Raw genomic sequence first — 17,585 nt, forward strand, 5'->3', positions numbered from 1 at the left:
ACCAACACTGAGACACTGTTGCATACCCATCGGACTGGCAAAAATGAAAAACAATTGACAATATCAAATGTGATGAGGATGAGAAGCAACAGGCACTCTAGTACACTGCCTCTGGGAATGCAAATGAATAAAACTATTTGGAAAGACACTTGGGATATCTAGTAAAGTTGAAGATGTGACTGTCTTTGCCCTCCAATTCCCCTCCTGGTTATACCCTCAAGCAGTGTTTTTGTTTTGTTTTGTTTTTTTAAGCAGTGTTTTTCAAACTGCGGATTTCCACCTGTTGGTGGCTCATGAGTAGTTTTTGTTTCTGTTTTTTTAATAAAATGGAATAAAGTTAAGAGATTAGAACACATGAGAGTGTGTCACTTGCAGTAGGAGTAAGTATTGCTTCATGAGAAATTGTTATTTTAGTTATATGTGCATCTGTTTATTCTAGATCACAATGTATTACTGTGGGACACTGTCAAAAGAACTTTGAAAACCAAAGCCAAGAGATCTCTCAATGCGTACAAGAAAACATATAAAATAATTTTCATTTGCAGCAATTGTAAATAGCAAAAAATTATAAACAACCTAAGTGCTCTCCCAATATACAACATACTTAGATAATGAATGGAATACTAATTAACAGTCAAAATGAAAACATCTAGCCACATTATCAACATAAATGAATCTCAGAAAAATAATACTGAATGAAATAAACACTGTTAGACAAAAAATATCAGAGTGATAACCATTTATATACAATTTAACACATGCAAAAACAATGCTAAATATTGTTTACTGATACATACACATACAAAAAAATATGAAAGACATGCAAGAGAATGATAAAGACCAAATTCAGAATAGTGGTTACTTCAGTAGAGGGAGAGAAGGAAATAGGATTAGAAAAAGCAGTAACCAGCTACCCTTCCTGCTCCATTTACCTTACACTTCATTATATTCTTCAGAGCAATCAGTGCTTTATGAAATTATTTTACTTTTTTATTTGTACCCTTCTCTCCACCACTGGTCTGTAAGCTCCTTTAGGAGCAAGCTCTTGCCAGTCTTGTTCACAGTATCTATATATAATAATATAAGGTATCTAATATTGATAATTCCTCAATAACTGTTGAATGATTCAATGGTAAATCATTTCTACCAGTTGGGCCTCAGTTTCCACATCTGCCACATGAAAGGGTTAAAGTTCTTTGCTAATCTTAACACTATGACAGTGCAGTACAGTAATGTCGCAAAATTGTGCCTCAAAAGCATCTTCCTTCCTAGGAAAGAAGTTGAACTGGATTTATTATGTTAGGATGCCCTCTTCTGGGAAGAAAAAAAATTTCAAAAATATATTTCACAAACATTTTATGTGTGTTTTGTCACTAAGCCTTATTTTTAAATTCACCATTCCAGAAATACACAGTAGATAACACCTGACAGGAGTAAGTTTATTTTCATTGCAGCTGTCTTCTTCACCTTAAATACAGCATATACTAAAAAAAAATGTAGTATTTTGGCCATTTCTGATCATTGATTTCCTGTCCAACTTTTCCTAAATATCTTCTAACATCAGTGTTCCTTATACAATATTAGACCCATCCAGGCATGGTCTACATGTAGTCTTCCACACAGTGCAAAATATACAATGTAAATAGCAAAGAGAATGATACAAAATATCACTCAGCTTTCAGTCATTCAGAGGCCCAGAAAACCTCAAAACCTTAAATTGGATTAAGATGATCCAGGATTGCTAGTGCCCTCAGGCATTTGGTAGAAGCAAACAAAAATCCTCTCTAGAGGAGGATAATATTATTCTAGTTCCCAAATTATTTCTAAAAATGGTTTTCCAAACACACACACATCCAGCATTCATCCAAATATAACCAATATGTGAAGAGAAAAACCAACATGAACAAGAAACAGCACTAGTAACATATCACAGGAACAGACCCATAGGCACTTCAGAAAGTAAAATGACCAAATGGCCTGTAAAATCATAACGCTTACTTTACTCATGGATATTAACAAAAAAAATTTTTTTTCTATAATAACTGAAAACTGTAATACTGCAAATTTGGGAGGGAGGAAAAAAAAATTAGAAATTCTAAAACTAGAAAACAAAACCATTACCAAAATTAATAACTCAATGGACAGACTTAAAATCACCTTAGACATAGCTGAAGAAGAAAATTAATAAACTGGAAGACCGTCTGCAGAAACTACATAGAATGAAGCATGAAGAGACAAAAGGGTAGTAATACAGAACAGAAGGAAAGAGACATAAAGGCTTCAATATGAAGACTAATATATTTAATTGGAGTCAAAGAAGGAAAAGAGACGGAATGGAGGGGATGCAAAACTGAAGTAAAATGTATGGCTAAGATTTTCCAGAACTGATGAAAGACATCAATCCAAAGACTCAAGATGTTAAAGGAACTGTAAACAGAATAAATGAGAAGAAATCCAGAGCCAGATATATCACAAAAACTAAAGACAGAGAAAATCTTAAAAGCAGTGGAGGAGGGGTCTGTATGGCAGATAACCTTCCAAGGAACAGCTGTTAGAATGAAAGAGCTGAATGCTCAAAAGCAAGAATGGAAACCAGAAGACAGTGGAATAGCATCTTCAATATGAGGAGAGAAAATAACTGCCAACCTAGAATTCCACACCTAGGGAGACCATCCTTCAAGACTGAAGGTTAAATAAAGACATTCTCAGGTAAGCAAAAACTAAGAGACTTTACTACTAGCAGATCCATGCTGAAGGAAATCAAATGTTATCTTTAGGCAGAAGAAAAATTCTCAGAAGGCAAGTTGGATATAAGAGGGAAAATAAACATTGACTATGTATAAAACAAAAATAATGTTGTATAGGGCTTAAAATATACAAAGAATTAATACACAGAACAACAGCATATAGGTCAGAAGCAGGGGAATGAAATTCAAGTGTTCTAAGAAACTTGCATTATCCCTAAAGAGGACAAAAGTACCACTTACGTAAGACTCTGAAATAAGTGAAGGATGTATGTTTCTAGGTGTACCACTAATAGCAAAAGTATGTATAACTTCCAAACTAACAAGAAAAAAATGAAAAAAAAAAAATTTTCAATCACTCCAAAAGAAAATTGAAGGAAAAGTAAACAGAACAAGTGAGACAAAGAGAAAGCATATAGTAAACATGATAAATTTAAACCCAAATATATCAGTGATTACATTTAATGTAAATGGACTAAATGCTTGAGTTAAAAGTGAAGAGTGGGGACTTCCCTGGTGGCACAGTGGTTAAGAATCTGCCTGCCAATGCAGGGGACACAAGTTCGAGCCCTGGTCTGGGAATATCCCACATGCTGCAGAGCAACTAAGCCCATGCGCTACAACTACTGAGCCTGCACTCTAGCTTGTGAGCCACAACTACTGAACCCGCATGCCACAACTACTGAAGCCCACGTGCCTAGAGCCCGTGCTCTGCAACAAAGAGAAGCCACTGCAATAAGAAACCCATGCACCACAACGAAGAGTAGCCCCGCTCATGGCAACCAGAGAAAGCTCGTGTGCAGCAATGAAGACCCAGTGCAGCCGTTAAAAAAAAAATTAATTAATAAATGAATGAATTAATTAATTTCTTTTAAAAAGTGAAGAGTGCTGGAATGGAGGAAAAAACAAAACCAAAGTTCTTATCACTAATAGTACATGAGTCTGGAACTTAAGTCTCAGTGTAATACAGGTACAAGTTATAAATTTAAGGCTTAAAAAGAAACCATGAAGATATGATATGACAATAAATGTGAGTGCCTGTATCCTAGGTTCTTTCAGATAAGCACAGTATCAAGTTAAGCCAGAAATGAAGAGCTCCCAATACAAACATTACCTGCAGCAGCCAGATGGGCTGTTACTTCATCAGCCGCTGTGGAGTTGAGTATGTCTGAATCATCATACGAGGTATCCTCAGGAGAAGAAGGTGAGTCTTCATCAGCACTCAACATACTGTGTTCAGTGTAGGTAGCCACATGGACCTGCTGAACTTGTTGGGCCACTGCATGGGCTTCTATGGTAGCCATGTGTTCAGTTTGGGTCACTCCGTGTTCCTCCATGAAGATCTACTGTCAGAAAAAAGGCAAAGAACAGGATTCAGTGTGTAATATATTCCAATGCTTAAAATAAGAGATATTTTCCTCAAGAGCAGAGGAACTCTGACAAGCCTTTGATTTTACTACATACCTCACCACACCAAGTCATAGGAAATGGGGAGCATCATTCCAATGTGACATAAAAATAGTAGAATATTTTCCTTGTATGAAACTATTCTGATGGAAATTCATTGTGCTAATTTTATACCTCAAGTCACAAAACAATAAATATCCTTGATATTATATATAATGATAAAAAAGATACTTAAAAGATCCTGGTGACTAGCATTTGACATTGTGGACATAAAAACAGTAAGTAAAATACTTAACATTTTCTTTATATTTCAAACACAAATGGGAGTTAAACATTTTGTTCCAAAAATGTGATTATTCAAATTGGTTTTTCTGCTTATAAAACTGTGTTTCTTATAAACCCTGAAATGATGCAGTAGTAAGATAAAGGTTTGCTCTCCTACTGTACTTATGATCTGTCCCCTCTTCTCCCTCCCTAATCTACAGAGAAGTATACTAACCTTAAAAATTTTTTTGAAGCATACATACATACATATGATTTAAAATAAAAAGAGGTTCACAATACATATATTATTCTTTGACAATATATCTGGACATTTTGACATGTCAAAACATACAAATCTACCAGACCTGTCTAAATAGCCAAAGAACACTTCACTGTATTGATGTGCAATAATTATGCAACCAATCACCTACTGATATATAGGAAGGCAGCTTCCAAATTTTTGGTATTGTAAACATCAGTGAAATGAACATCCTTTTATATCAAACTATGCATACTGGTCCTCAAAAAACTTTAAGAAGCATTACCATATGATTCAGCAATTCCACTTCTGGATGCTATGCTGGGAGAACTGAAAGTAGGGTCTCAAAGGGCTATTTGCACACCAATGTTCATAGCAGCATTATTCACAATAGCAAAAAGGTGGAAGCAATCCAACTATTCACTAACAGATTAATGGGTAAGCAAAACATGGACATACATACAATGGAATGTTACTCAGCCTTAAAAAGGAAGAATGCAAACTAGGAATAGAGGAGATCTTCCTCGAATTGTTAAGAAAAAAATCTACAAAAAATCTACAGCTAGCATCATACTTAATGGTGAGAAACTAGAAACTTTCCCCCTAAGATGAGAAACAAGATAAGGATGTCCCCTCTCATCACTCCTTTTTGACACTGTACTGGGAGTCCTAGCCAATGTAGTAAGACAAGAAAAAGAAATAAAACTGTCTTTGTTCACAGATGACATGATTGTTTATGTAGGAAATCCAAAAGAATCAATAACAATTAAAAAAAAAACCTGGAACGAGTAAGTAATTATAGCAATGTTGTAGGATACAAAGTTTATATACAAAAGCCAACTGCTTTCCTATATACCAGCAATGAACAATAGAATTTGAAATTAAAAAAACACGATTACCATTTACATTATCAACCAAAGATATGAAACACGTAGGTATAAATCTCACATAATGTACAAAATCATGAGGAAAACTATAAAACGTTGATGAAAGAAATCAAAGAAGAACTAAAATAGACAGATATTCTAGTTCATGGATAAGAAGACTCAATAATGTCAAGATGTCAGTTCTTCCTAACGATCTATAGATTCAATGCAATCCCAATCAAAATCCCAGAAAGTTATTTTATGGATATTGACAAATTAATTCTAAAGTTTATATGGAGAAGCAAAAGACCCCGAATAGCTAATACAATATTTATTTTATTTTATTTTATTTTACTTTATTTATTTATTTTTGGCTGTGTTGGGTCTTCGTTGCTGCACGTGAGCTTTCTCTAGTTGCCCTGAGTGGGGGCTACTCTTCCTTGTGGTGTGTGGGCTTCTCATTGCAGCGGCTTCTCATTGCAGAGCACGGGCTCTAGGTACATGGGCTTCAGTAGTTGTGGCTCATGGGCTCCAGAGTGCAGACTCAGTAGTTGTGGCGCATGCAGCATGTGGGATCTTCCCAGACCAGGGATCGAACCCGTGTACCCTGCATTGGCAGGTGGATTCTTAAGCACTGTGCCACCAGGGAAGTCCCTAATACAATACTGAAGGAGAAGAATAAAGCTGGGAGACTGACACTACTTGACTTCAAGACTCACTGTAAAGCTACAGTAATCAAGGCAGTGTGGTACCGGTAAAAGAACAGACAAACAGATCAATGAAACAGAACAGCAAGCCCAGAAATAGATCCCCATAAATACAGTCAATTGATCTTTGACAAAGGAGCAAAGGCAATACAATGGAGCAAAGATAGTGTCTTCAACAAATGGTGCTGGAATACTGGACATCCACCTGCCAAAAAAATGAATCTAAACACAGACTTAACACCTTTCACAAAAAGTAACTCAAAATGGATCACAGACCTAAGTGTGAAACGCAAAACTATAAAACTCCAAGAAGATGACATAGGATAAAACCTAGATGACTTGGTTGGGTATGGTGATGACATTTTAGATATGATACCAAAGGCACGATCCATGAAAGAAAGAACTGAAAAGCTGGACTTCATTAAAATTAAAAACTTCTTCTGCTCTACAAAAGACACTATAAAAAGAATGAGAAGACAAATCACAGGCTGGGAGAAAATATTTGTAAAAGACACATCTGATAAAAGACGATGTTCCAAAATACAACTCTTAAAACCGAACAATATTGAAAACGAACAACCCAATTAAAAAATGGCAAAAGACCTGAACAAGACAGCTCACCAAAGAAGATACACCTATGACAAGTATGTGAAAAGATGTTCAGCATCATATGTCATTAGAGAATTGCAAATTAAAACAATGAGATAACACTTTGCACCTACCAAGAATAACTAAAATCCAAAACACCAACACCAGCAAATGCTGATGAGGATGTGGAGGAACAGAATTCTCATTCATTGCTGGTGGGAATGCAAAATGGTACAGCCACTTTTGAAGGACTAAGCCTCAATTTCCTCATCTTTAAATTAGACATCCATCTCTGAGGATATGGTTTTCTTAATTGTGTGCAAAAGATTTTGAGTCAGGCATCTAAAAAGCCTTTCTTTATTCTATTAATTCCAACGGCTCAAATACTGCTCTCCAAAACATTAAAATAAGGAAATTACAGGGAACCAATGCCCCTAACATAATTTCATGAGAGTGCACAAAATGGAGAATGGACCCGACAATGATTCCTCTGAACAGATATGAAAAGCAAGATGAATGCCCGGGCAACATGTAATGAACTGTGATTCTAAACATCACATCCGAATAAAAAGGCATATCTGTCTATTACCTGGAACCAGTGATGTTCAGCAGATTAGTCAACACAGCATTTAAAAAAAATCATTCCCCCAAACAATAACATAACATGGTAGCAATTTTACTAAAACCTGTTACTTAGCCTGGATCATCACCTGGGATGCAACAAATACTTCATCTAAAGGTTCTTCTTTAATATACCATCTATAAGGGATTGGAGGAGGGGCAGCTTTGTACAGAGGAGTTCCTACTTTTGCCATTATGGACCAGCAGGCATGGGACTAAAGATAATGGAAGAGAACTCAGAAAAACAGATTTTCTGGTCAGGAGCACGCTGGTAGCTATAGTCAACAATATCTAAGGAGCTACTGGAATTTGGATAAAATGTCTAGGGGTGCTAAATTTAGTCTAATCCACACATAATGAGATTAAGTGTAGAGTATTTTAAAAATCAAAGTTGGAAGAGCAGTCCAGGATATCCAATCAAGGTATAAATAACTAAAAGTAAGAGAAAGCCTTATTCTCATCAATAGCATTACCATATCAAAAGAAAAGCTGCAAGAACCGCCTAGGGGAAAGTCTCAGAGCAAGACTGTGTCTACAGCCAAAACGAGGGACAGGAAAACCAAGAGGCTCAACTTAATTCCTAGACATGTCCAGAATCTAAATTTCATAACTAGGATAGAAATTTTACTCAACACAACAACCTTTCCCAAAAAAGCCTAAAGCCAAAGACAATATTTGATTCTCGGGCAGACAAAGGGTAATAGGTCAAAATTTCACCAGAGCAGGAAAAACTTTAAAACAACTGCACAGGGGCTTCCCTGGTGGTGCAGTGGTTAGGAATCCGCCTGCCAACGCAGGGGACACAGGTTCGAGCCCTGGTCCGGGAAGATCCCACAAGCCGTGGAGCAACTGAGCCCGTGCGCCACAACTGCTGAACCTGCGCTCTGGAACCCACGAGCCACAACTACTGAAGCCTGGGTGCCTAGAGCCCGTGCTCCACAACAAGAGAAGCCACCGCAATGAGAAGCCCGCACACCGCAACTAAGAGTAGCCCCCGCTCGCCACAACTAGAGAAAGCCCGCGCGCAGCAATGAAGACCCAATGCAGCCAAAAATAAAAAACAAACAAAAAAAATTCCACAAGAAAGTCAAATGGAAAATAGAAGCAAGGTAAAATGTGGTTTAATTCTGAGTAATAAATGGAGCTTAAGACAAGAGGAATCCATTTGACCTTCCTAGGAATATTCTCTTTTAAATAGCCCAAGGGTGATATAGGACTTGCAGAGAAGAAAAAAAAAAAAAATCCTCACATCACGGGATCTACCAAAAAAAAAAAAACAAGAAGCCATAGTCATGATGATGCAGTTTATTGTTTTCCATTTTGACTACAATATAGATAAAAATACAGAAAATTAAAAATGATACAAAGCAGAATGTAAAAGTTATGAACCATAACAATGTAAAGGCAAAGATAAGGCTGAGAGAGATAAGGAGGTAGGAGAGGGTAGAGAGGTGGAGGAATGTCTAGGAGCACTAATATCCTATCTTTACACATTGAGGGAGTCAGACCAAGAGCAGATATAAGAATTAGTATTACAATGCAAGCAACACAAAAGGAGAGGGCAGAGGAAGGGAGTACTGTGAGGTAATATGCAGAAGGAAGTTTAAAATGCCCAAGTTTGATAAATCAAGAAAAAGTAGTATAGACATATTTCTTAAAGTTATGGAGGTAATACTGCTTGCTAATACTATAAACAAAATAGTTAAACTATAAACAGAAACAGTTAAAGTAACTGTCTCTAAAAAGTGGGACTAGGTATAGGGGAAGAGTGTGGCAAAAGGCCATTGATTTTTTATTATAAATCCTTCTATTTGAACTTTTATCATATGAATGCATTACTTTGACTTTTAACAAAATGAACTTTCAAAACAAATAACTGTAATAAAGCCTCCAAACTGATCATTTTGAAACTTAAAATTAAATGACATGCTAGAGCAAACTGTCACTAGAAAAATCAAGTCCCTTTCTCATGGTAAGTGCCAAGAGAACAGCACAGTTCAAGTTTAGAAATAGTCTTGCCTTGAGTGAGGCTAACTTCCTAATTTGGAGCATCTAAAACTAATTTATGACTGCAGTCACATAATATTTTTCATTCCAATGTTGATAAAATTTATAGATGTTCATTAATATTAATAACAACCCAAGAAACCCAGTTAATAATAATGCTTTTATACAATATGTGAGAAAAACAAGCTTTACCACACAACTTCATAACGACTTGAGGGTGAGTGGATGGTTTTGTGAAAACAATATTATAAGTTCACTGAAGGCAGGGCCTGGGTACATAAAGTCTCTATGAACAGCAGCCATCATAATTTGTTCCTTAATAAATGCTTGTGGGTAATTGGCTGCACATTATAATTAGTAAAGCTAGACCCAGGCAATTGCAGTTTCCACAATTCTCCTATAAGGTTGTGCTGGCCATTCATCTCATCTCTCAGCTTCCAAGTCCTCTATTCTATACTTGTTCTGAACTGCTCTATAGCCAACTCTGGGTTGGGTCGGCCAACCTTATTTACCAGACTTGTCTGCCAGCTTCACATTAGGTTTAACCAAGGGGAGGCAACACGTTAAGATGGGAAGAGGCGGGGAGAAGGGATTTTCTTGCTGTTTTCATTCTTATTAAAGTTGCTCCAACAAGAGAGGACAGCCTCAGGTGCCGACTCCAGCTGTGCCTCTTCTCCCCTGCTGGTTGAGTACCAGCTGCCTGGCATCCACGTGGAGGTGAGATTACCAGCTGTGTGGGGGCCCCTCTGAACCCCTAGGTTCTTCTATTCCGTTCCCCCAGCCCAAGGGGTGGTTATTAAAATCTGGATTACTTTTGCTCTTTTAGTCTTCCAACGCCTGTGTAACCAATTAAATTCTCTGAAGTACCTCACATGGTTTACTAGGCCCTGACTGATACAAAGGGAAGAAAATATGTACCTTTCTTGAAATTACTCATTGAGTGCTGGTAAGCAGCAAAACTTTACACTGATTTATATGTCAATACAATAAAATGTATTGACATTTTTATACTATCAATAAAGTGATTCTAAGGACATTTTTATAAGGCTACCACTAGGGTTTGTTTCCATACGCCAATGGAAGTTGAATACACAATCTTGAGTTTGATTAATCATTAAAAAGAGGCTAAGTTAGAGAGTATAAAATGCCTCAGGAAGAGAGAAATGGGACACAAAAGTGAGAAGCGGGTACAGACAGAAAAAGAAGTAGGAGATATACAAACACAAACTTTATCTGTTTATGAGTCTGTCTTACCTGCTCTTTAAAGAAGATACTTAATAAGTCTAACATTCCAAAAACCACAAAATCAACATCACAGTAATAAAATAAGTGCTTTTTTATGGCAATAATAGTGACAAACAATCACAAAAAGATTTGTCATATTATTCAATGAATATACTGGATCTGGTATTTGGACAAACCAAAGAAAATGTGGTAGCAATGGCAGCTCTGACCTTCATCTACCACTCTAAGTTCTTGGCAGACTATATGGAGAGATCTATGCCTATCTACTGAAAATCAATAGTAGGTACTAACTATAATTTCCAGTGTGGCTTGCAGAGATTTAGAGTTTTGTTTTCTTATTATACAGCTAGGCCCAAAGAATCCAGTACAAGAGCATGCCAAGAGTATGCAAAGTGTCCTCTCCAACCCACCTCGTTCCTGCTAAAAGGCTTATCCTCACTTCCATAGCAGGGTGGTTAAGAGTGCAAACTCTGGAGCCAGAGTACTGGATTCGAATCCTTGCTCTGCCACTCACTACCACCTTAGACAAGTCCCACTTGACTCCTATGCTTTAGTTTCACCATATAAAAGGGCTTAAAACAGGACATGGTATATAATAAGTGCTAGATAAGTGTAACCTATTACTAGTAGTAGTACTATTCCACATAAAGACAGATAAAGCATAGAAATGTCAAAGGGAAAGTTACATGGGAGAAAAAGTGCTTATAAATTGGGAGAAAAAAATTTATACATTGGGAGAAAAAATGCTTATAAATCACAAACTAGGAGTTTTGACCATACAAGGACCTGTATCAGAACATAGTTCTTTTCTGAAGTACAGACTCTTTTGAGGATGTGTGAAAGCTACAGAACTCCTCCCTAGAAAAATGCATATACACACAAAATTTTCCAAAATATTTTAACGTTCTTGGACTCAAATCACAAACAGGTTATTTCACGATGATATAGCTATACCAAAGCTGAAACACTAGAGGGTGCCACAACCAAGGAAAAATGTAAAGAAAGCACAGGGAATTTCAAGCTGCTTAAAATTCTTCAACTAGAATAAACATCCTTCCACAGAAAATAGTTAGGTGAATCTACTTCACCAAATACTTCAAAATACATCAACTCTTCTATAGGCTCTAGATCAGCACTGTTCAACAGAAATTTCTGTGATGATGGAAATGTTCTAAATTTGCAGTGTGCAAAATAGCAGCCACCAACCACATGTGGCTACTGACATGAAATGTGACAACTACGACTAAGGAATTACATTTTAAAATTTTACTTAGTTTTAAATAATTTTAATATAAATAGCCACATGTGGCTGTGACTATCACAATGAACAGTGCAGTTCTTCTACATTCTAGTCTTAAGTTTTGAAATTACTTGCTTCTAATTGTTGTGAAAGAAATTTCTAATAGAGTAGGTTCATACAATATTTCAAGCAAATCCATCCCTTGGTGAAAATTCAACACTGCAAAGATAGAAAAAAAGACTGTCCGTGTCTCTCCCTCACCCTGCAGGTGTTCACAATCAAAAGTAAAGCTTTCTTTTACTCATTATAGAAACCCTGCCTACCCAATTCCCTGACTGTATTTCTTAAAGACCCTGGGTTAAAAGAGCTTAAAAAAAAATAAGTACAAATTGATAAAGTTAACTTACAAGGCTTTTGCCTTTAAAAAAGCCTTTTCCAGGACTTCCCTGGCAGTCCAGTGGTTAAGACTCTGAGCTTCCAATGCTGGGGGCGAGGGTTCAATCCTTGGTCGGGGAACTAAGATCCCACATGCCATGCGGCATGGCCAATAAATTTTTAAAAATAAAAAAAAAAAGCCTTTTCCTTAAAAAAGAAAAAAATCATATTCTAGTGATAATATCACCAAGGGCTAAAGGAGCACTGGGAAGAGAGGACTACAAGGACATCGAGTAGGTACCATGAAAGGGAGGACAGAGTCTTTAGCCAGGAGTTTGTCAGGTGCCACAATGAAAGGAGACTGCAGGCTGAGGCAACAGCTTGTGAAAGCACATGGCACAGCAAGAGGACATGAATGAACACCCAGACTCAGGAGGAGTCTGGGGACCAAAGGAACAGCTCTCAGCTGCCTTCACACCAGAATCTTTCTTTACACTGTAATTTAACCTGCTAAAAATAAAGTGATTCTAAGAACACTGATGCTGACCCACCTGCCAAAGAGGAAAGTCGTCTCCACATTACAGCTTACAACCCTGTGTCTGTCACAGTGCCCTGAGTGAGAAGGTACCTAATGAATGTTGATGACAATGAAAAAAAGGATTAGAAAATGCATTCTCAAATATTCAGATGCTTATTAATAGCTACAAATATAAACAGAAAGCAGGTGAGTTGCTGAAGCTATCCCTGGATCAGAAACATGGTGGATAGGAAGTTTAGTAACGCCTAGGCATTTGCAAATGGGTAAGAATGCAGCTGGCTCTCTTTGCAGAAAAATCATTTCTCCACAGCTGCTCCCCATATTACCAAAAAATCAAATAAGTAGCTGTCATGTGATAGCAGGATTAGAGGCTCCCTCAATTTCCATTAAGGAGAAATTACATAAATTGCCCCAAGACTCACCCCTCAATCTCACAAGCACAAAGGACACTTTTATTCAGATCCTGCTTACTGTGAAATATAGCACTGTTGCCTGGCTGCTTCTGTGGTGGGCCTCAATCCTGCTGGACTTGCCTTTACACAACCAACATTCAGTTAAAGCTGTTTCTTAGATTCTTCAATACATGATTTTTCTTTTGAGATAACTGAACTAGGACTTGTTTCTGGATAATATTATGAATGTATAAGTGTCAATACTATGGATCTAGGAATCTCTGCAATTCAATCATTCTCTCATTCATTCCACAAATATTTACTGAATTCTTATCAGGTACTCCTAGATTATTTTAACATTAGTATTCCAAGAAAAACTATGACTGGCAATTCTAATTTTTTATCTTTAGTTTAAAAAATGTATTATCATAAAAGTGACACATGTTCTTTTTGGGTAAATGAGAAAATACAAGTCAGGAAAAAACAAAAAAGAAACAGAAATCACCACCACCTGAGATAGCTACATTACCAAATTAACAATTTGGTATACATGCTTCTAGCATTTTCCCCCTGAGTTTCTTATATGCTTTTTTTTTTTAAACAAAAGTGAGGCTGTTGTGTATATACTGTTGTAGAAATATTTTAAAATTTAATATAGAACAGGATTTTTCACGTTATTAACATTTTACATGTTTTAACGTTTACAGAGCATTCCCTATAAAAATGTACAGTAGGTATTTTACTAATTCCCTAAAGTTAAATCATTTAGGTTGTTTCCAATATTTCACTATTATAAATACCACTGTGATGACAAGTTTGATATTCAATAAATATCTGTTGAATAAATGAGTAAATGAATGGTTTACTAAGTTAAGTCTTTAAGTACATACCCAATTATTTCCTTAGCTTTTAAGAGACATAAAACTTTCAGTAGGGTTTCCCTGGTGGCACAGTGGTTAAGAATCTGCCTGCCAATGCAGGGGACACGGGTTTGAGTCCTGGTGCGGGAAGATCCCACATGCCGCGGAGCCACTAAGCCCGTGCGCCACAACTACTGAGCCTGCACTCTGGAGCCCGTGCGCCTAGAGCCCGTGCTCCAAACAAGAGAAGCCACCGCAATGAGAAGCCCATGCACCACAAAAAAGAGTAGCCCCCGCTCGCAACTAGAGAAAGCCCTGCGCAGCAACGAAGACCCAACGCAGCCAAAAATAAATTAATAAGTTAATAAAATAAATTAAAAAAAAAAAAACTTTGAGTAATCGTATAGTTATGATTCTGGACATGCTATTATAGCAGGCACAGAAAGGTAATGTGGTAAAAACAGTAATCTAAACATAAAGGTAAGTACATAATACTTGGGGGATGCAAGACAAAATAAAAATATTAACCTTAATGATGTAAAAGTAGAGTACGGCTCCCAGAAGTTGGAATATAGAAAGAGGGTAGTGCAGGAGCACTTATAATGCCATTCTACAAAATGGCAAGTTGAGAAAGTTGAAAGTTGGTGGATCAAAAAATAAAAGTTTATCATTTAAAATTATAAAGATAATTATTAAAAAACTTTCAAAAAGAATATAAATATCAAATAATGGGAGATGGAGAAAGTAGAAAAAGTGACTTAAATTCTTATTTTTCATATCAAAAAAGTCCACAGATATTGTGTAAAGTTGATCAATCAAGAAACAGAAGTTTACACATATTATTAAGCCTTACGGAAGTAATTCCAAGAGAAGCTAAAAACAGAAATAGTGAAATGGTTTTTAAAGGTTGTCTCTGGACCGTAGGGCTAGGGATGGAAAGGAAAGAGAAAAGGCAGGAGACATGTTTTTTTCATCATCAACTCTTCTCTGCTATTTAATTTGTTAGGAAGCACAAAGAATACCCTGATAAAATTGGCTGAAAAACCTGTAATTATTCACTTTGGATCCCCTAACTATATATATCTTCTTACCTTGACAACCAGTCAGATGCAGCTGCTCACAGAGTTTTCCTTTAACCAGAGGCAAACTTAAAATGCCTAAGACCTTGGAGACTATCTAGTCTGATTTTCTCATTTTACAGATTAATTTGAGACCCAGAAAGACTGAGTTACCCAAAGTCACAGCTCTAGTTGGCGGCAAAACCAAAACTCAAACCCACATTTCCTGCTTTCTAATCAAGTGCTCCAACAGCTCCATCAGAGACCCACCCTTTGTCCCAGAGCACAGTCTCTAGCCATTACTGGCTTGGGCACGTTAACTTCTATCCCACACTATCATGTGTATATCTTCAACCCAAGGGTTTTACTGAGGGGCCAGTGAATTTGTATTATAAAATAACATGCATATTGAACTGCAGTGATTTTTCAAACTGCACCTGCAGTCACCCATCCCAGTCCCTCTAACATGCCTTCCGTTCCCTTCACTCTTCAACCCTCACCATCACTGCCTTAGAGGATACAGCTGCTTTGAGGAATGGTTCCTACAGACTGAGAGGCCTGACAGCGTGCTTCCCAGCCACAGGAATAAATGCAACTCATGAAGTTGCCAAAAAACAATGTCTTTTGAAGCTACTGTCTTCTGTGAGCACCAGGGCAGTCAAATCATTTCATGTTTTTCTTCACCCATATTACATGGGTTTATTTAGCTTATTACCCACTCCCACTTCCAATAGATGGAAAGGGAACAAAACTTTTTTTTTTTAAAAAACGGAGGACAAGGGACTTTTTTTTTAAAAAATGGAGAACTGTGCTCACATTTTAATGTTTGTAATCATTATACCATTTTATAGAAATTATTTTAAATTGAATTTTAAATGGTATGAAAGTCCATTTATATAAATTATTTGTATAGATTATTATTTACGTAAATTTAGAAACAATAAAAAATAAGTGTATGAAGAAGAGTAAAGATCTAAAAACCAAAACCCCAGCTTCCCTGGTGGCGTATCGGTTGAGAAGCCGCCTGCCGATGCAGGGGACACGGGTTCAAGCCCTGGTCCTGGAAGATCCCACATGCCGGGGAGCAACTAAGCCCGTGCGCCACAACTACTGAGCCTGCGCTCTAGAGCCCGAGAGCCACAACTACTGAAGCCCATGTGCCACAACTACTGAAGCCCAGGCGCCTAGAGCCCGTGCTCCGCAACAAGAGAAGCCACTGCAATGAGAAGCCCACTCACCGCAACAAAGAGTAGCCTCCGCTTGCCACAACTAGAGAAAGCCCATGCACAGCAACAAAGACCCAACACAGCCAAAAATAAATAAATTTATTTAAAAAAAAACCAAAAACCCAAACCCCAGTATTGACTGTTTTTTCCACAAATTGTGCACAATTTATGGACAGCGTATGTCTCACTAATTTAAAATAATTAACACTGAATGTTTAAAAGCATGCTTTCACACACATGGAGCTGTGCATAATGGGATCAGTGGGGCAACAGCAATACTGATTAATATTGAAAAGCAGGCTGAGCAGTGAGCCTAACACTCATCACTTCCTGGTTTACTTCCTGCATTTTACTTCTGATCCACTGTGAAACTGAGGGCTAAGGGACACATATATACAGTTTGATGGTGGCAACATCAATTGAGGCTTTTAAAGAAGTCAAACAATGTATATGAAAGCACCTTGTAACTGCAACATGCTAAAGAAACATAAGGCATTATTTTACTGTATTTTATTGTGGAGCAAGAAAGTGATGCAGAAGAGGAAATGATTGCTGCATCCATCCAGCATTTGAGTACCAGGATCTTAAGGGCTGGACCATAAGCAGCTCCAGGTCTAGTCAGAGAAAACCATATAAACCAAAGCAGCCCTTCATACTTGTTTTGTCTGGTCTGCAGTGTTTTTTGTTTGGTTTTTCAATGTGAATGAATTGCCAACATTTTAAAATAGGGAAATAAGAATAAAAGTTTCAGACTTCTGACTTCTCTTGAAAAATCAGGAAGATCTGGGGACACCAGTAAGTAGTACTGTGTTAAAAGCTTGGGCTGGAGAGTCAGTTCTGTCATTTGCTAGTATGGTGATACTTAACCTCTCTATGTGCCTCAGTCACCCTATTTATAAACTGGTGATAATGTATTAATACCTTCCTCAAAGCGTTAGTGTGAGGATTAAATGAAATGAAGTAATTAAGTAAAGGACTCAGCAGAGTGTCCCGCCACCCCCATAAATGCTAATTGTTATTATCATTTCAGATTGGCAACAACTGACTGGCTAGAGGGAGAAGAACATGCTCTTATCAACAAGATAATAACAAGACTCTGCAATGCAATGTATAAATGCTAAGGAAGAAAATTATAGGGAGAATGGGGCTCAAAGGAGAGGGTTGATAATCCAATCAATCAACAAATAT

General features: G+C 37.2%; 1 protein-coding gene across 12 annotated transcripts in view; it reads right to left on the reverse strand.

The window, feature by feature from the left end:
• NRF1 (nuclear respiratory factor 1) overlaps positions 1-17,585 on the reverse strand; it is a 132,831-nt gene that overhangs the window by 83,214 nt on the left and 32,032 nt on the right. For 5 of the 12 annotated variants that reach the window (XM_059933407.1, XM_059933415.1, XM_059933419.1 and 2 more), the window contains exon 2: positions 3,859-4,090. In XM_059933407.1, coding sequence (XP_059789390.1) covers positions 3,859-4,081 — 223 coding nt within the window. In that variant the 5' untranslated portion in view covers positions 4,082-4,090. Of the gene's footprint in view, positions 1-3,858; positions 4,091-12,874; positions 12,952-17,585 lie in introns of all 12 variants that reach the window. The other 7 variants (XM_059933410.1, XM_059933409.1, XM_059933408.1 and 4 more) reach the window with 3 other exon arrangements.

This window comes from Balaenoptera ricei, chromosome 9, assembly GCF_028023285.1.
Source record: "Balaenoptera ricei isolate mBalRic1 chromosome 9, mBalRic1.hap2, whole genome shotgun sequence".
NCBI classification, from domain to species: Eukaryota; Metazoa; Chordata; class Mammalia; order Artiodactyla; family Balaenopteridae; genus Balaenoptera; species Balaenoptera ricei.